General features: G+C 37.2%; 1 protein-coding gene across 1 annotated transcript in view; it reads right to left on the minus strand.

Moving 5' to 3' along the window:
• LOC106909001 (BMP/retinoic acid-inducible neural-specific protein 3-like) overlaps positions 1-20,888 on the minus strand; it is a 49,975-nt gene extending 29,087 nt beyond the window's left edge. The window contains exon 1 of the mRNA XM_088005266.1: positions 20,635-20,888. Coding sequence (XP_087861392.1) covers positions 20,635-20,888 — 254 coding nt within the window. The remainder of the gene's footprint in view (positions 1-20,634) is intronic.
• Between the last annotated feature and the right edge of the window lie 716 nt (positions 20,889-21,604).

The raw sequence follows: 21,604 nt of genomic DNA on the forward strand, positions 1-21,604 counted from the left end.
AACATGTTCCTATTTACAATCCAATAATCAGTTTAAAGTCATGCATAGTTTAATGACTGTCATTCCAGGATGAACACTCACCTTAGCATTTGCCTCATAACTAGCAAGCTCTGGTAGCACAGACAGGCTTTTAGATTCTGATATATCTTATTAGTCAAAAGACATTTGATTATTGGTCAAAATGCACTGTTATAAATTGTCTTGCAATTGAACAGGTTCTACCTCTTTCTAAAACCAAAGTAGATACCAGCTCATAAAATAGGACTCGGCAGTTTTAAACTCAATACAGCAATTTGACCAACAAAAATAAAATCTAAAAAACAAGTTGTGTTCTTCTTTAACAACTCTCTACATCAGTGCAACAGTTTGATCTACAAAATAAATAAAAATACTTCTCATGTCTAATAGACACCTTAGCTCCTCACTGTTAACTCAGTCTCACTTTCCAGCCCTGCATTCAGTAACTTACCAAACATGAGCCATAAAAAACACTGAAGCAAAAAGCCTAAATGGTTTTTTTTGTTTTTTTTCCCTGTCATTTTCAGCCACAAACATTTAACTAAAATATCTACAGATATGTGTTTCTGTCTCTGCCTCCCTCTGACTCTCTGCAGCCTGATGTTCCTGCATGGATTCATGTATTTACAACAAACACTTAAGTAATGTGCAGTGTCAGAATGTGAACTAAATATAAAAAAAAAAGTTTTTAGCATACAGAATGAGAATTTGCACAACTTAATTTTCAGACTCAACTCTATTTACTGTGTAGCAAAAAGATTCACTAATTTATTTTTAAACCTCTCCTCAAGCACTTTCCTTATTGTCTCCTGTAATTAATATAATTTTTTAATATAATTAATTAATATAATTTTTATAACTTCACACTCTGAAACTCCACCTGGCTCTCTTATGTCTTCCCTGACCTGCTCTAGTTTATTTAAAAATTAAAAACAATTAATACATATTTCAGTAAACTAAATGAAGACCTCACCAGACCTTCTTCACCTTTCTTCAACATCATTCTAGCACTGCTGTTCTCCTAAATATCTAAATAATATAATATAATATAATATAATATAATATAATTTTATATAAATACATGTTAAGTGGTCGAGTATGATCAGGTGTTGCTCACTTTAAATAATAAAAAGGCTCATTTTGCTGCTGTTTCAGTCTCATTCTAAATCATTGTGACTAGACTAGCTAACTTTTAAAATTTTGGACATGTGACTATTCCAGAATTAATTAACCAAAAAGATGCAGTTATATATATGAAAGTAAACTGACAACAAGATGTTATAAATGAGCGATATGTAAGGCAACATTCCTGACAGACAGTTTACCTCCTTCAAACGGAGTTTCTCTGACTCCGTCTGCTGCTGCCTTTACTCTGAGCCGTTCAGAGGGGGGAGGAGGGAGCAAGCACTCTGCTGAATGCGCTGTCGTGCGCCTTCAAAATAAAAGCATGCGAGTGGAAGATTTTTAAATTATTCGCAACTGCGGTGAAATTATTGGGGGGTGATGAATGTGACTCTCTCCAATGTTTGGGGGGGACATGTCCCCCCGTCCCCCCCCGCTCCCTACGCCAATGCTTTACGGTAATATGTTTGCTCCCTCTCTACCAGAATCAAGTCAGGACTCTGTCCGGGCAACTCCAAAATATTAATATTTCCCTCAAATACAAGAAATGTGTTGGTATGAATCAGTTTGGACCTTATACATGAATACAAACAGGACACAGCTTACATTTGACTTCAAAATGTAATTTCACGTGGAAAATTGAATATCATTGAGCAAAGATCGCCACAATGACTGCATATGAGGCAAATGTGTAGGATGTAAACAATTCGTGGCCAAGTCATCATACCAGGAACATCATATCTTAATATACAGACATCCTGTTAGCAGTGTTCTGAGATTCTGTCTATTTTTTTATTTAGCAATAAGCAATTTCTTTTTCAATAAGCAAACCTCTGTGATCTCAACCTCAGAGTAAAAAGAATTACCAACTTGCGCCTATCTCTTATTGCTTCTTTCAAACAATACATCACGTTAATCAATACATTACTTTATTCAACAGCTGCAAGAGTGTTTTTTATGGCTAGTGTTGAAACAAGGCCAGCCTTCGTAAGTGCTGACCATGATCATCAATATACGCTGTTTGATTGCCTTCAGTGGGGGGCTTTATCGTTTATTGTTGTATTTCATAATTGTCCATCTCACGCATTGGATAAAATATCTGAACGAAACGTCTTCTCTAATTCAGAACAACTATGGACAATCCGAACTGTAGAAAATAAATGGATGCTCCCAACAAGCCAAAACACAACCATTAGATGCTTTTGTAAACAAACTATTTGTTAAGAAAGATTTTTATGCAGCTACTTTGTAGATCCAAAATGCTGATGCTTTACTACATCTCTTGCTTTTGAATGCTATACAATTCTTTGCATTAGATTTCGCCTTTTTCTGCCAAATAACTTCAAATCTAACATTTATTCTCCTGTGAAGTCTTGTCTTTTCACCAGTTCTTATCAAACATTTGGCTCTTGAGCTTCATTAGTTTCTTGACACCGTGAAAGTGGACATTCAAGGGCACTAAAATCTAACACTAAGACCACCAATATTCCATGACCCGTATACAGCCATGCATTCGTAAGGAAAAACAATTCATGTAAGTCAGCTGTTCATCATCATTAGTCAGATAAGAACTAGCAAAAAACAAAGATAATACAAAAATTGAACAATGACCACCTAATTTGTCAAGAATACTAATACACAATGTACAATGTTAAGTAATATATGACAAAATATTTTAATAACCATTTTTCAACCTTGTTTATTTTACTTTGTTAAAAAAAATAGAGCCAAATAAAAAGAGGTGATGTCATACTTAAAAAAACCCACTAGTTATGACAAATAAATTTGAAATGTTGTGACTTGTGAACATATTCATATTTTCACAGACACAATATTTTAACAAATGCATAACCATACCCCACACAACCTATTCAGAGGGGCACTTTTCATGTCCAAAACAGCTCATGCAACAGACAGCTCACAGCTGTCCGTCTGCTGCATTCGGGGTTCTTCCTCACACTTTGGGACTGAGGAACTTTCTCAGAGGTTAATGATCTAAGAACACGAGTTTCATTTATCTCATGACTGAAACTCATGTTCTGTAGTAGTGCCAAATCTCATCATCCCTTCGCTTCTTGTTCATCATTTTGGAACCAGCATCAGTCAAACTTACTTCTGTAGTTTGCAACCTAGTCATACCAGTAAAATCGTATTTGTCTTTCTTATAGCTACATATTTTCACGAAAGAAACAAATCTGTTTTGACTCTTTCCTCTCCAAACTCCACAGAAAACACTCAATGTCACTCATGGAAAAAAAAATAAAAATAAAAAAAAAACATGCACACAGACACATCGTCCAACGGCAAACATCCAAACAAAGCAGCAGAAAAAACTTTGCTGTTTCCCAGAATATGACACCCCCCATGGGTGTGGGACTGCTGCCAATCAATTCCTCACCAATAACAATGCCTCCCCCCAAAGAAAACTACAAAGAGAAAACAGCTCATTAAGGCCTTTTTCATGTCGGTGTCTCTCTTTAACGAGCAGCCATTAGTGTTTGTGTCCATCCGCTGGGGAGAGGAGCAGCGTATGGATAAAAGGGGAGAGTTTAGCTGTGATCAGCACACTGTGTGACTGTGATGGACATTTATGAATGGTGTCCCAGCTTGGACTCGCACATACATAGATTTTTATAAATTCCACTACAACATCATTGGACACATACGCAAATGGTCCTGCATTTCGTGGAACGTTTGTATCATCATCCACTGTTTTCGGTGAGGCACCGAGTGACTGAAATACATGCAGATTTATCTGTTTCACCCATATCTGCGAAGAAGATCCCAACCCCCACGTTCATCTCTTACTGTCAAGCCCCCCTCTGAGAAAGTCAGTGCAGTGCCAGGTAAAAGAAGAGTTATAGAGCAGATGCCAAAGCTACAGGGGCTATGATCAGAGCACAGGAGTTGTACCTTTCGTTCTGTTCGTCATAGCACAGCTGTCTCAGATCCATCACTGAGCACAAGCTGCCCGAGGGCTCTTCTCAGTGCCCAACATAGCAAATCAGGGAATCAACACACTGAATAGCCTGCTGATGCAGTTGAAACTTGCATCTGAGCACTACTGTGAAGGCTATGCTCAGTTTAGTGTCTAAGTAGGGGAAGCAAAGACAGTGCTTTCTTCTTTTTTTATGCAATCTTCCCCTGATGTGTTCAAATGACTAAGAAAAGGAAAAGAGATTGAAAACAAACCCCATGGTTCAGTTGAATATCTGAAAAGTGAAACTAGACTAGCTTCTGAAAGAGGCAGTTTTCCGTGTACTTCAACGTTATTACTCTAAATCATATTTCTAAAAGTTATTCTCACTTTCATGAAACAAAAAATCACATAAACATCACTCTAGGGATTGGTGTTTATGCATCAAAACGCATCTGAAATGTTAAAAGATTTTGTAATGACATTTTCAGAGCGCCAGAATAAGTTGTTTAAATTATACATCTAATGTACGTATAAGTTACTCTTATACATACATTTCTATATGAAAATAATTGACTTTATTCAACAATTTACACAAACATTGATTTATGAATACTAACGTTTATTGGACGGATGGACAGTCGAGCAGCCAGATTGATTTCCCAGAAGCCTATAGCGCACTTTTCACCATGTTTTTTGAGACTGTATAATTGGAAGTGACCAACTACGCTTAGGATATTTTTACTAGGTTGAGTAAAGGGCTATTTCACAGCTTTTGTAAAATCTGAATCATGTTGTGATCTTAAATACTGAGCAGGTCACTTCAAAAACTATTTGTGTTCTGATGTTTTGGAATATGGATGACTAATATTAGATATTGATCTGAATAAATATATTCCAGATTTTTTTAAAAGCTATCTTTGATGAAATGAGCAACTAACTTCTATTTCTTTCAAAAAAAACGGGAGACTATATCGTTGAGAAAAATACTCTTAAAAGGGGAGAATGTCATTCAAACGAATCCAGTCTTTAATGATTCTTGGTTTCTCAGAAAATGTACTAGAAATGAGTTTTAATCATCATCTTCTGTAATCATCATCTGTTCATGTATTAATTTATTTTAGAAGTGTCTGATGATGCAGCGCTGCCTTATGTGCTGGTGCTCATCTCCCAGAGAGCCTTTTTTTTCAACAATGCATCTTTATAAGTGAAGATATATTTTTATTCTCTGAATTCTCCTGGATAATTAGGCTGACATTGCATCGCCTCACAGTTCTTTTTCTGTCCTTTCTGTGCTAAAAATGGCAAGCTACATTTTCACTTATTCTTTCCTCAAGAATATTTGACTGTCACTGAGAGCGGAAGCGAAAAGCAAAGCTAAAAGAGCTTGACTTGTCTTCACAGGTGTTCTGACTATTCAAATCATGCACTGTCTCCAACAGAGAGCTGATTATCATCAGAGTGTTTTCTTCCAATGCTCATTTCTTCACTGTTTCACACATATGGTGTGTAATAAATTTGCCACGAATATGTCTGGATCATTGCTCTTGAGAAGAAAATCTGGGATTTAAAGTTTGATTCAGATAGCAGGGGATACCAAAGAGACAATTGTGGAAAGTTATACATGCACCATGCAAAAACAAACAAACAAAAAAAAGTCACTAAGCCTAACATTTTCCAGCTAATTCAGGAGTACTAAATATCCATTCATAAATTCATCTATCTTTCTCTTCCAATCCAAGAAACGGTTGGAGTTAGGATCCCCCAGACTGACCTGTGGTACTTCTTGTTTTCCTAAGGTTTCCCCAAACCAGAATTAATATATTATCCCTCCAGGGCAGTTTGGGTATTACATGGACTGTCCTCCATGAGGGATCCCGATAAGACGCACAGACAACCTGAACTGGCTGCTTTTGATGTGAAGGAGTAGCTGCTCCACTCTGGGCTTCCACCAGATGAACTAACTCTCCATCCTATCTTCAAACATGAGCCCTTCCACCCAAAGGAGAAAATGCATTTCTGCTGCTTCTATTGAGGATCTCATTCTTTCAGTCACGATCCATGTCTCATAAACTATTCCAGAAAATCAATGAAATAATCCTAAAAAAAACTGGATACTATGCATAATATTCTTTAAATAAAATAAATACTCTAAATGAATGTATGTACTTTGTTGTTCAGCAGTAATAGCTCAAAATAGTACATACCACAATAATCCACTTTGGAAAACAGCTGACTGAAGTGGACGAAAAAGTATTTCAAGGAGCTCTTCAAAGAGATTAGGGCATACAAAGACAAGTCAATGATGGTTCATTTAATAGAAAAATAAAGTGGGATTTGGAGGACATTTAAAGCAGCAGTTCTCACCTACTTATAAATGATCTATTTCCAGCATTAACCTTCTTTTGACATTTTTATTGTTTAACAGCAACTACCTTTCATTCAACCAATATGCATATTTGAAACCAGCATATTTAGAAAAAATAAAAACGCAAAGAGCTTTTCTTACTCAGATTAAGAGGAAATCTTAACAATCAAGCCATCTAGGAAGCATTTCTTAAAAGGTGCCTTCAGTATAGCATCTGTCAAGCTTTTAAACTAATACTGCTGATGGTTCTCTCTCAACTAAACAGAGTTTAGGAGAGAAATGAGAAAATAGTTGAGAGGGTGGAAAAGAAGATGGAATCTCTGTCTGAATCTTTTAGTCATCAGCCCACCACAGAGACAAACTGCAGTGGGAAAGGATGCAAGATCATCACTGAGGAAAACAAAGTGTGTAATGATCCAGGGAAGAGTCATTGGTTGGGAATGCTTTACAGAATTGCCACCAGGAGTTTATCAAAACAACTTCAAACAAACATCAGATCATTAATTTGTAATAATCCTATAAAACCTACTGAGAGGTTCTGTCGACAAGGCAACTGAATCGCTCTCACTCATTTTTTTAAGTTTTCAAGCCTTTTATATTTTTAAAGAATCCATGTCTAACACCTTAAATCTGATTTTTTTTTTTAAGAAGCACACTCTAAACCATTCCTGTTAACTTTAAATATGGCTATTGGAGAATTTCTTTTAGCAATTCAAAACCCTTACATCATAACTGCATGAATTTTATTGAATACTATTTGCACATCAATACCATTATGAAAAACTACATCATCAACATAATAGTAATAATAATAATAATAATAATAATAATAATAATAATAATAATAATAGTAATAATGTCACAGTAGTAGAGTACGAACATATTGCATATGCTTATTAGAGTTGCTGCCAATTGAACATACTATTTTATTTTTATTGCATTTCTAATTCTTTTAGATTTCATTTCTTAACATAAATATATCCATAAAGTCATTCAATTCCTGATTTTATTAGGCAGGTAGATGGACATTAGGGGGTTGGTGATTATCTCCAGTTGCCAATGGACAAGAGGCGGCATGCACCCTGAAAAGCTAACCAGCTGCAGGCTCAATGAAGAGACAAACAATCATTGAGACACACACGCACACACACACATGCACACAGAGCAATTTAGATTCTCCAATTAACCTAGTAGACATGTTTGTGGACTGTGTAGGTAAATTTGATTGCCCAGAGTAAACCTTTGCATGCATAGAGAAAAAAAAAGACATGCAAGCTCCATAATGAAAGGCCAGAGCAGAAATTCCAACAATGGTTTTCAAGGCAGACATTAGCTAAGTTTAGCAACGGGGCTAGCGTCCGCTAACCCCATGTTGCTATTGTAATAGGCTACCAAAATATATAAATGTGCATATGCATAAATGTCATGTTCAATATCGACATTTATTTTACAGAATGTTATGCAATATCACTCAAATCCAGCAATCACTGACTTTAATCCAGCAATCATGTAAAGTCAGTCAAAAATACTTGGATATTAAAATGTTTGCATAATCGCTGTGAAAATGTATTTGTCCCCTCAGAAATTTCTTCCGTTGGGGCTTTGTTGTTTTCAATTAATCAAACAAATTTTAACATTAAGCATGGGTGGAAATAAACAAAGCAAAACAAAAACTTTTTCAATGAAATTTTTATTTATCTGGGGGGAAAAAATATCTAAACAAACACATAAGTTTTCTAAAGGAGTTGGAGTAAAGGAGTCCAAACAGCACTTCTTCTTGTGCTCCTTATGGGGCCCATTAGCAGCAGTCAGTTCTTACAACATAATATGCATTAGGAAAATGGCCCTTGCACTGTATCAAAAACAAGGTCACACACACACACACTTCCCACTCCCCACTTCTGTAACAATATGCATTAAACTCTATAAAGTCAAAACTTTCAACCTGCAATTATGCACTGATTAGAATGTCAGCGACAATGTTGGGTTCAGCGCTTTTCCCAGAGGCTCTTTAACTTGTGGATCAAATTGCTGGCATTTGTGTTGAAGGACAACCACAATGTAGCTTACCACTGTGCCCGGTGAGCCACAGCTCTCAATAGCATAATTGCTGAAATGGTTAACAAATTCTTCAAAAGATCAGACTTAGGGTTGGCTGATCTACATTACATAACTACAGGTGAATGATGGAATGTAAATAATCTGGCAAATCAAGAGCTTAGTTTTTGGATCAGCTCTTTTTTGCCTTAAAAAAATGGAGCAGGACCTGCATTTCTGTAGTCGAGACCTCAATCCGTCTATTCATCTCCCGATCCGCATAACCTTCATTCATGAACAGCATTCGCAGTGTGATTTTAAAAATCATACAGGGATTTGAACACAACACACTGTGAAAGCATGATATGATCAAATCTTGACAGTGACAATTGAGAGGAGGACGGAACGAAGGAAAGGAGGCAGCTGTGGTAAAACTCAATTTGTATGACACTCAGACTTCTATCACAGCAGCAGCTGAACTGCAGAGTTTTAACAAAAAATATCTGACACTGCTTCATATTTGCCGCAAGTTGTAAAGTGAACTAAATCCGCAGTTGGAGTGCCTGCCACACTGAACGGACACAGAGCACAGATTCAAGGTAAAATGCAAATGTTTTCATATGGTTATTTTAGATGAAAGATTTTCTCTATCAGTGCTTTACCCTAAATCCCTTCCACTTTTAATTTTTATTTCCCAATATCTTGTTTTTTCAGACGGGGAAAAAAAAGCATCTTTTTAGGTTAGACTGAATTATAAATTCCAGAGGATGTTCACTTATGATTCTAACTCAATGATATATCTCTGTCTGCTCGACTAGGCGTCCTGTCACAAAGCTTGTGTAATGTAAATTTCACCATCTGTCCCTGCACAATAGGGTCTGTCAGGAGTTTATGCAGACTTTCATGTGCAGCTAGGATTTTTGTGACCGCAATGACCGTAATGTGTGCACCCTGACAGCAATAAAAGAAAACACACATTTAAATCGTAGTTGCAAGCTCACTGCAGAAAATGGAAAATTCAAGGTCAGGTTTCGGGTAGCAGTAAAAACTGTGAGTTTTGTTTCTAAGTAAAACAGTGTAAGAAGAATTGTCCCTTTTTGTCATATGACATAATAGGATAATTTATCGCTCAGGAACACCAAAGTCTACCCTAATATGCTATTGACATGTCACTTTTTGTCTGGCTATTTACTTTTCTTTCTCTTTGGAGCAAATCATTGACAACAGCATAACACTAGCCCTGTGAGGCTGAAGTGAAAAATGCATTTCTCTGAGTGCATCGCTGTAGCGCAACTGAGCTAAAAATACTTACACGTATTGAAGAGTGTGGATTTACAGACGCAAAATATGTGGAGACATTTCACAGAAATCAATTTACATTTTTGCATCTAAATTTCATGCTACAGCTGCCCATTGAGACGTTTATATTCATACACTTCAAACTGGTTACTCATACTCTACACCTAATGTGGAACTGCTGCTACTTCCTCCATTCCCTCGAGTTTTAACAGTTTTATCTTGTTAATCCTGTGTGCATTCACGTGTATTTTCTTTCTAGCGAAGATCTTCAACGAATGCAGTGAGAATAAATCCTCGTCAAAATAATAAAAATGTCTGTTCACTTGTTTCCCCCCCCCCCCTCAAACATAACATCATTTTACCAGTTGAAACAATTTTTTAATATTTCATATTTGGTAATGTCATGTTTATGACAGTGTCATGTCAGTCTTATACACACCCCGTCAAATAAAGTGTTACCTGGTATGTTTTCCAGTTCAGCTTTACCAAGCTTTTTTATAAGGCTGTACAAAAGCACACAGATGGATTTCCACATAGGATTTTCTTTTTATTTGAGCTTCTGACAAGATTGTTGAGGAAGTTCAAGCAAAGGTCATTGTTGTGACATTCTGTAACTCTACAAAGTGGGGGAAAAAAAGTTTAATGTAACATAAGTAGGAGTTTTATTTTAAAATATGGTACTGATTTGTTGGTAACGCAAATATCATCGCTGCCCTAGAACAAGTGGTGGTTCAAAGCTGCAAGATTCTCTCTGTTTACTGAGAGGAAAGCTGCTAAGCTCTTTTGTTCTGGAATTGATCATGATACTGTTGACAAGAGATTGATCACTGTGCACAAAACATAGGATGCCTGGAATGTAATTGTTTTCCTAATGGGAGATGTGCACTATCAATACACACAGTTAACTTCACACACACACACGTGCAAACACAAAGAGAGCAATGCGCACATGAGTCAACAGTAACAGTAAATCCCTCTTTTCAAGACTTCATGTTTGTTTCTGTCAATAACAGGCAAGACATGTTAAGTCTTCAAAAATTATAATTACACCCTCAAGCTCTGACCAGTTTATTTTAAGCACACGACAAGAAAAAAAAAAAATTCTGTAAGACGCTTCTGTGTTCTTGAATAATAGATGTTTAAAACGCTTTTACTGCCAAATTCTGTAGGAGTAATTCACGAGAGAGGCAAATTGACAAGTCAACAAACAAGTCATTCTGCTTTAAATTGATACTTGGAGTAATGCAACACTATGCTTATATCTGCGTAGCAACAATTAGTGGTTGAAATAAAATGTACTCTTATTCCAAGCACTTTATGAAATGTAAAGGTTATTTTATTTTTGCATTCCTTTTTTGTTTTTGTAGCTAAGCAGGTGCAGTAAAACTGTTATTTACGACCTTTCCTGTATAAGGTCTCAAATGAAATACAATTATAACAGAGAGAGAGCAAAGACAATAATGTGCTATAGTCAGAGATTCTGTGGTTCTTTCCAACTGCACTTGCTGTGAACACTGAATCTAAGTAAATAACGACTTGAGAACTGGATAAATGTTTCTTATTCAGCCAATTACTTCTCGAAAGGCACATTTAACATCTTGACAATTAAAGTAAAAAAAAATCATGATAAACCTTGGTTAAATGTGTATATTACATCTATCCCATTTTACAGCGCACAATGGATTTATTTTTCATGCATTATGTTAATAGAATAGCCAAGAATGATAAAAATAGAAAAGAAAAAAGAAAAAAAACACAAGACATACTGCTGTCATTTTGATTGGGAAGAAACTGAAATAAATGCAAACACAATGAATGGATGGATAGATTAAGTTTAGAAAACAGAAACAATTTGACAAAATTGTTTCACGCAAAATATTAAAACCTCTTCTTTTCTGCAATTTGTCAAAATATGTTGAAAAGAGACTGGCGGTCTCAGCAGGGGCCATAAGCTATGAAGCAGGTTCAACATATTCAGGTTGTCTGCTGAATTCGTCCTTACTTTAAAGATCGAAATAAAGTAAAGAAGGTTTCTGATACTTAAAATCCTAACTCTAAAACTGAAATGACCTAAACAAATAAACAACAAAAAAAAAAAAAAAAAAAAAAAAAAAACGCTAATCCTGCTCATAATATTTGTACTCGGACGGATGGTGATGTTTTGTTTTGGTTTATTCCAAAATTTAAACACAAGTTAAAGAGAGATCATGAGAAGTTAAAGAACTTTATTTGGCATTCTTCCCCACATTACTGTGTAATTTCAAATCATCAGTGCTAGATCTTCATACATGAATCAGAATGTACTTGCATTGGTTGAATAAATTCCAATCTGCTGGTCATCGCATTGCAATTGTTTCCCGTGTTTGGTAAAACTTCACTCATCATCTTTACCAACTTAAGAGTTTTCTTTTTTTGTCTTAGATTATTTTTTGTTTAAGTGTTTACCATGTGTTTATGTGTTCGCTTGTTTTCCTGTAGCACAGCTGTTATCAGATTCTTTTTTTTTTTCAATCTGGCAGCACTGCTGGGCCGAGGTGAGTTCTAAATGTGAAGAGCATGAACCTCAATTACCCCCTCTAATTCCAACAGAATGTAAATAAGAAAAGGATAGTGAATGGGAAGAAGTAAAAAAAAATAAAAATAATAGAATTGAATGAAGTAGGTAACAAAGGTGTCTCTTCATGGTATCCTGCAGTCTCTATTTATAAATTAATTTACTACGAATCTCTCTTTCATAAGGACTACTTTCATGAACCTCTGGCCCTGATAACTCCCTCATCACCCACTTGTCAGAAACCATAAGCCCTGCACAGAATGAATTCCCTGTCACTGCCATTGCTGCTGGCGATCCAGAGGAACAATCTTCTCTGGCTTTGTCCTAAACCTCCAAACATGAAACTATGGAAAGCCACTGTCCACTGGATCTCTTCTCTCGGTAAGCCAGCTGCTCTTGGAACAGTGTATATGTGAAGAAATATAAAATAACATCTATTCTGTCTTTGGAAACAGCATGCAAGATTGTTGTACTGAAGGTCAATCATTCATTCTGCAAACCCATGTCTGAAGTGTGAAAAATAAGTGGTGTAAAGCTGTGTTCTGAATTTAAAGAAGCATAAATAACAGATTAAAAACTCACATTTGCAAGGTTTTTCATAGCTTTTCCAGTCTTCTGACAAGAAATATTTCACTATACTCTCAACACCTTTACATACATCCAAAGAAAGACGTATTCAAATTAATTCCTTTCCATCAGATTTGGTTAGTTTAATCCCTCATAAGTCTTGGGCTATTCTCTCTTGTGAGATAAAAAGAAGCTTGTAATTCAGTCAACAAAATAGTTAAACAATGAAGGTCAAACTGAACAACTATTAATGAGTCACTTGGAAGAATTTCAAAAATACTGTGAAAGTTGAAATCCATAACAGAAGGGCTGAAGTGACAGATCAATTAGCATCTGCTCACTTGCTTACATGTTCCTTTTTCTAATCCACTTAAATTTTACTGAAAAAGTACAGAGGTGAAGTTAATCATACATGGGTCACAATCTACCAGACAAGACGATCAGACATGCACACTCCTTACTGTCAGTGCGGAATCTGTAATTACCTTAAAATACGTATTTTCAGTCTATGGCAGGAAGCTGATCTATCTACAGACTGTGACATTTTTACTGCTGCCAATTTTAGGCTTAGGTAATAAATAATTGCCTCATAACAATCAACCAGTTCAAAGTGTTTTATTGAACCTCTTGTCACCTGGAACTCCACCAAATCTGTTGCAACAGACTGAAAGCACAACAAACGTTTCCTTCGCTTTAGTTATAGTAACACTAGAGAGCCTCTCCATTGAATCTGGAGGACATTTAAAAGGCTCAAACGCATTTTGACACAGTTTGCTGTTCCAAATTAAACTATACCTACATTATTGTGAAACAGTGAAGCAAGTTAAAGTTTTGCAGCATTATTAAAACAAATAATGTTTTTTTTTTTATCAAATGTTAAACAATTCAATAAGACCGTAGAAAGTTTCTTGACTTTTAACCGTGGAGGAAGAAAAAGTTCCAAAAGGTTAATGAGAAGAGTTACAGAAATACTGAAGTAAATGCTGAAATAAATACTCCGGTTTAAAAACAAGTTTTAAACCACTCATGTTGCAGCTCAAATGCATCATCCAAAATTAAGAGTATGGTTCAAGTGTAACTCTGACTGTGAAGAGGCTCGCGCTATCTCTGGGAGAGATGTAAAGTTTAACATCTCATGAAAAAGATTTGAGAACTCACAGTACACAAATCTGTCCTTTGTGGAAATTTGGCCGGAACATAATTTATGTGAGTTCCTAGTCCATCACAAGCCATGTACAAGGAAGAAAGTAAAAAGACATATGAAAGGTGGTCTAGTCAGTCAAGAAATATTTCTCTCCTAAATGCAAAACCCTACCTGTGACGAAACACTGACAATGGACATCACTCAGAACACCCTATATGGACTTAGAGGAATGGTAGTGGCAGTGCCATGCTAGGGGAATGCCTTTTATTAGTAAGTACAGAGAAGCTGGACAATTATGAAAGTCTGTTAATGGCTGAAAGAGACCAGAGAGATATGAGGAATCTCTCCTGCCTCCAGGATATTGACTCCAAATAATCAATCAGAGTTACAGTTTAATTATTTAGAAGAAAAACTGAGTTACACTAACCTGGTGAAAACCAACCCTTTCTTCATGCTATTTTCTTCATACAGAGTGTCTGGCCACTTGGCTGTTGAGAAATAACTGCCTCCTGGAGGAGTGGATTGTGCTGAGGTTTTCAATTTTATCCAGTCACAAATGTTTGCCTGTGCTTACTGGGAATTGCCTGCACTGTAAACAGCCATCTTCCACTGGGAAGAGAGATGAACTGAGCCGAACAAGGCAGTAGTTAATGGTAATTCAATGTTTTGAAGTGTGGCCAACAAGGACTGAATAGCTTCATTCATTTCCTCCATATTCATTGCTCAATGCAAAAACTGCAAGTAGACTCTAATTCTAAAACAGCTTAGAAATCAACATCATTGTTCACAACCTTCCATTCTGTTCGCTGATTGGCCTGGAAGAAAACCTACTAGAGACAATCCAAGTCAAGGAGAGAAAGCCCAGACTGTGCTGTAAGTGTCAAAGTCCAAACATAAATCCAGCTGAGAAAATAAAAAAGATTGTTTGGAGAAGGCTCCCATCTGATCAGATTTAGCTACAGCTATTTTACAAAAAAAAAAAAAAATATTGGGCAAACTCTTCTATCTGTAGATGCTCTTCTAGCTGGGAAAAGCATGCCCAAAAACACTGTGGCAGTCGTATTTGCAGTGAAAAGTGGTTCCAAATAAACACTGATTCAGACAGGCTGAAAACAAATGCATGCCACACCATTCAGATTCTTATCAGTAAAAAAAAAAAAAAAAAAAGAATCTGAAGGGTTCTTTTTTTTATTATTGATAAAAATATAACCGTGAGATGTTCTCTTTCCAAATCACAATTATGTACTACTTTGTCTTACAAACATTAAATATCAATAAAATATGTTGAAATTTGTGGCTGTAACATGACAAAATGTGAGAAAAGTCCAGCATTAGTGTAAAAAAATAGCAAAATGCCTTTGACTGTCATAAGTCATAATAATTAACTGATAAAAATCACATTTATTTGATTACCATTAAATTCTATGAATAAATATTCATTATCCACACAAGATAACCTTAGTTTGTGTTTTAGAGAGCCACATATTTATATGGCTTTGGATGCATTTGAATTTAATGTAAACTGCCAGGGGTGGCAGAACAAAACTTTTTATCTTGGCTGTTGTAGTATTTTTCTTTATTACTGCTAGTCTCCGTGGTAGCAGTCAAAACAAATCTCTGATGTACCGCCGCCCCAACAGCAAAATGTCTTGTGATGCATTGACTCCCAAGCATTCACAAAGTTAATTTAGGAATGCATAGAAACTCGCAGCATGTCTCATAGATCACAACGAAATTAAACATGTAAATGCACCAAGTCTCATTGTGATCCATTACATATTTATGTTAATTACACATAATTTAAAAGTAAGATTTTATTCTTCAGTCTTAAATATGAAATATGAATTTGTGCAGATCTATACTCTAAATGGTTTATCGAGCAGCATTGCTGTGCATTACGGTATTGCATTCCTTAATCGCTTTTCTCTAGTATTCTTCTTCCCTCTCCGTTCTCTTCATTGCTTTTTCATTGCAGCTCTATGCCCATTTATTCCATCCCATTTCATAATCTGTTTTAAATGTGCTTTCTCATCTAAAGCATTCACAATTCCATGGGAAAGCAATAAACAGGAGGTAGATAAAGTACAACAGGCAACACAAAATGACAGGTGTTGTGAAATCATGCCTCAGCAGCCCAACCTCTCCACAAACATGCCTGTATAATTGAAACACTAATCAGACCATAATTACAAGAGACATCTCCTTACATCAAATGAAGTCAATGTAATCGCCAGTGGGCTGACAAGGGAAAAGAGAGGAGAAAACAAAAGAGATGAGGCGTGATTTAAAAATTATGGCCCATGAAGAAGAAGAAGGGAGGTGCTGACATTTTGACTAATATGCTACTTTGTCCTCATATGGCTCCACTGCACCCAAGAAATTATGGGGTAAGAACTTCTCGCAAGCGGAGATGGTTTCACAACATCACCAGCTCCTAAATCATTAAATGAAATATGCTTTTCTTCATTTCACATCCAGTTCTCTGTTTTGTTGGCACCGGGTTCGAGAAAACATCTCTAATTCAGCCCCATGCTCTCGGTACGAATTATACGGACAATCTAAATTTGTATTAACTGCTTCAGCTGTGTGTTTCCCAATGTAGCCAAGTACATCTGCTTGACAAGGACACAAGGAAGCGGTTGGCTACATTCAATGGGAAATAAAAGCAACAAAGCAGTTAGGAGGTTTGTAACCCACAGTTCAGAAAAAAAGAATGAATGAATAGCTTTTTTTAAAAACCCCATTATGTCTGACATACAGGTGGATTTTACTGCAGTCACAGCGGAAGCAATACCGTTAAGTGCGTCTGTGCTTGTTTTTCACTGCTTTTGAACTCAATGAATCCATCTATGTGTGCTATTACTGCACTTAAGAGCTTAAAAAGAATAATAGTTTTTTATAAAACTTCTTTCACTCAGAGGATTTGCTATAGAATCACATCTTTTCAGGTGCTTTACATTGCTACGCTGCAACCGAGAGCTGTACATTTCTAAGCTATTAAATCTCCCCTTAATACCTTGCAGCAAATGACGGTTTGCCAGTGTAAAACGATGTAGCCATTCCTCTTCTGATTACGACTCCAAGAAGATTCAGAACTTGTTAAAACAAAAAAAAAATAAAATAAAATAAAAAACTAGCAGAAAGAGATAATTCCCTGGGTTATTCCGGTGAAGGGACTGACCAGCAGGTGGGGATAAAACTCCCCCCCCCATTTGTACTCTAACTCCTCTGGATCTCTCCTTAATCCTCAACTACCTCTCACCTGCCCCCTGACGGGAAAGGCCAACTGAGCTCTGGAGAATATTTATGAGCAGGGGAAAGGAATTGGTTTGAAATCATTTCCCAAAGGGGGAGAAAAGATAGAAAAAGTGAGTAAGACATACAAATAAAGCGGAAAATAGATTAGTTACTAATATATTTTCTTAAATTAACTTGCTGTCGATCTGGGTTAATTAGGGTCTACTTCTCACTCTACATGTGTAATCTGGTTTCTCTTCTTACAGGTAAAATGTGTAGAAATGGTAAAGATTGCTCTTCTCAAAGGCTGAATGCGAAATCAGGTTTATTTTCAGAATTTCAAATGTATAGTGGTGATGGTATAAAATGCATTAACTACGCTTATCATATATACAACAAGTGCAACACTGCTGAAAAAAACAAACATGTACCTCCCATTTGCACCCAGTTAAGTGCTTGCACACTTTACACTGCTTGGTGCCAGTGGGCGAGGGGCAGGGTACACTCAAGACAAGTCGCCAGTCCATCTCAACACAACATAGAGGCACCCAGCACACACAACCAAACACACACACACACACACACCTACACACGCACACACACACACACACACACACGCACAGGCACAACCCAGGGTAATTTAGCATAACTAATTAGCCTAACATGCAAGTTTTTGGACTGTGGGAAGAGAAAACCCACACTTTACACTGCTCCCAGTAGGGATTCAGAGCTCTGGGCCTTCTTGCTGCAAGACAGCAGTGTTAGCAACTGCTTCACTATGAAAGCCCAAGAAAAAGAAAAACATTAAAATACTTTGATGGCTCAAATTTTCTTTCTGAAACTGTAAGTCTATTATTCCCCCTCATACAATACCAAAAAAAAAAAAACTGATTGCTCCCATTTAATTTGTCAATGTCGTTGAATGCCTTCTGATGGAGCCTGGTGTTAAAAGTGCAAGATATTTAAAGCTGTAAAAGGTTTGCCTTTTTAAAGCAGTGGGAAGCAAATGACAACGTGGGAACACTATCTTTTTACTTCAACAATATAATATTTAACCTTTTCACTTTAACTTCAAATGCAGTTTGCTGTAATTAGAAAGAGTTTTCTTTAATTTTTTTAACAGAAAACTCCAAAGGCCAGAGAAAACCTAAGGGACAAGACAACTGTAGACTTATGAGGCTTACATTTCCACTTATTTTTGTCCTTAGGAAAGCTTTCATCTTGGCTTTTCAAATACAAGTCATGAGAAAATACATCTGGTTTTCTGTTATGTAAATCAGTTAATCTTGTGCATCCATTTAACTAATGTATGCTAATATCTGTCAGCTTTTCATGTCCTGGCTGAGGTGCAAAATGCAAAAGTAAGGAGGGGGGGCAACAAGGTATGAAGCCGTTCTACAAAACAAAAAGGGGACCCCAGCGGAGATGGAAGAGGGGAGGAAATGATGGATGTAGAGAAGCAAACAGAGCTACATTCTCTTTCTTTGCCTGGCATTGTTGCCCCTGTCAGCTGCTAAATGCCAGTGTCAGTCAAGTCTCTGTTCAGCTGGCAACAGTCCTCCTCCTGAACAGTGGCGACACCCTCATCACGGATCATCAAAACACTTACCTTGCACATACAGCCACGAGTCCAGACACTCAAGTATGCCGAGCCAGTCATGCTCAATCAACTTGCACAGCATCCGCTGATGAAAATTGTCGGTGGGTAAACAGCACACTAGAACTTTAGTATAATAAGAAAACCATCATTTGGTTTGGGCTAATTCGAAATGACAAGCTTTTTCCAGGGAGGGGGAGTTCAGCAGATCAGAGGAATTTCTCAACCTTTACGTAGTGATTTTTTATTTTTTAACTAAATGTTTTTATATACAAACGCGCATCCCTCAGAGCAACAGGACGCACAATAACAAACACGATTCTGCCCTTTCAGATACAGTATGCACTGTGTGTAGGTCACACTGACTGACACAGATGTTTGCTGAACCACCAGCCTAAAAGGATTTAATCAGTCTGGGTTTCAGGGATGATGTTTAAACGCCTCAGATGTCTTTCTCTCCTAAGAAGAAAAAAGGCTATGGGGACAAACACATCAAGTGTGTTAACTGTCTTATTATATTTGAACGCTCAAAAGTAAATTCACAGCAGAGACACACAGTTCAGGCTTTTTACTGGTCAAAACCAGTTTTCAGGTTTTCTTTGAAATAAGACGTTCAGATTTCAATTTCTCCTAAGAACTAAAACACATAGAAGAGACAAAAATGTAGTGTTTTTTTCCCCCTATTTACAAGCAAATGCTTTTAATTACAACAGAACAGGGGAGATACCATCCTCCTCCCTAACTGTGACCTGGTTTTCTGAAACTTTTATTTACAAAGGATTATGCTTTTAATTTATGTGTTTATACACCAAAAATGTCAATGTTCTTAGTTGTTCTTTTGTTAGTAGATACGGAAATAAAATTCCATCTCAACTATCTGATCTGTCAATCAAGGAAATAAAATGTCTGTTCTGATACCAGGCCCACTGATTGGAGTATTTCCATTTTATAGTTTATGCAGCTCGTTTTATATTCTGCTGTCCTGAACATTTCCTTTTAACTTTGGACAAGGGTTGAGATGGTAAAATATAAATTCTTGAACAATCTGACAATTTACAATCCTTTATTATTTTTTGGAAATTGTTTTGAATCATTTACACGAAAGAAATATTCAACTCACCATAATTTACATTTGATGAGTTTACACGTGAATAAGCCTTGTTGCATTCTAAATCGTGCTCTGGTCCAAACAGAAAATGCCACAATACATTGAATACAGCTTTCAAACAATAACCCACTGGGTCTTCGCACACAATCACCACACACACTTCTAAAGCCACTTGGTCTACCCACTGTCACACATCAACAGGCTCAGTTAGATATCTGTAACATCCCACTGCTTTGTTCTAACCCTCCTGTGGTATCTCTACTTTAAGTTTCCACTGATATGCACCATTTAGAGTTTGTATCAGACTCCAACCATATGCCTCTGCTACCTACTAAAAAGGAGGCGAGCAGCAGCACGGAGAGAAGCTTAGATCTATGCAGAAGGCACGCAGAGCTTTCATTTGTATGCAAAACTCCACTGAGTAATCTTCTCAGTCCCTCATCCCTCTGTTTGCCACCTACTAAATCTGCATCTTTTGTGGTGAAAAGAAAAGCATAGTGTCATCTCTTGCCTATGCTTTGCTGAACAACCCCCCCCGCCCCCCAGGGGAAGGCTACAAAAGAAGCCAAAGTAACTGCAGACCTTCTTTAATGTTTATTCCTTTTAGGATGCAGGACAACGTTTCACAAAATATTTTTTAAAGAGTTCAGATCTCCAAACTCTTACCTGTATATTTTGTACTTGGTGGTGAATCCCTGCTGGTAGCGCTCTGTGAAATCAACAAACTCCTGCGAGTTGTGAAAAGGACCCTTCTCCGACAGGAGCCAGCCCAGGGGTCCATTTGAGCCACTGAAGCCAGCGCCGGCAGAGTCCGCGGCACTGGCCCCCCCTGACAACCAGCTTAGGAGCAGGCTTAATGTCAACCACTTCCATAGAAACATGAGGGCCGTCAGTCTAGTGGAGGTCCACGGGCCACTCATGGTGTTTGCCCCGGCCCCGGTGACTCTTCATTCTCCTTGCACTCCTAATGAGTCCTGTTGGAGGACAGACAGAAAGGAAGAGCGAGATCACACCGAGGAAAGAAAAAAAAAAGAGAAACACTACTTTTTTTTATTTCGCCTTGAATATATAAGTGACAAAAATAAATGAATAACCACTTTTGAATGCGATTATACAATCCATACTGTTAAGATAAATTATTGTTTCGCTTAAGACTAAACATATTCTCGTCTGCAATCACTTTTCGTACTTCAGCTGTTGTGTCCTTACCTTATTCTGTAAGTCTTTTTGGTCCGTGACTGCTCGGAATCAATCTCCGCAAAATCCCCTCATAGGATCGTGAAGTTTGGTGCGCATACACCGGGGGGCATTGGAGAAAGGTTGCGCGCAAAAAACGAAAAAAAGAAGAAAAAAAGACTGCGCAAGTTGAACTAAACAGCTGAAGCCTGATCTCCTCCCTTAAAAATGCGTTATGTTTCCAGCTGAAAACCTCCCAAGACGCTCAGAAGCGAGGCTTCTGTGAGTCCTCTCAAAGTGAGTCGCTGATGTGAGACTTAAGAGACTCGGCTCTTCCAGGTGTGCTAATTATTTTAACGCATCTTCCTAATGAACAAATGAGCAAAGTCCACTGAAGCGGGGTAAGCAGCCGTCCTCTAACTCGTGCAGTGTTTGATTGGAGACAGTTCTAGCGCGCTCG

Source organism: Poecilia mexicana, unplaced genomic scaffold (genome assembly GCF_051168715.1).
Source record: "Poecilia mexicana isolate PSO_F unplaced genomic scaffold, ASM5116871v1 scaffold_4, whole genome shotgun sequence".
In the NCBI taxonomy this organism is placed as follows: Eukaryota; Metazoa; Chordata; class Actinopteri; order Cyprinodontiformes; family Poeciliidae; genus Poecilia; species Poecilia mexicana.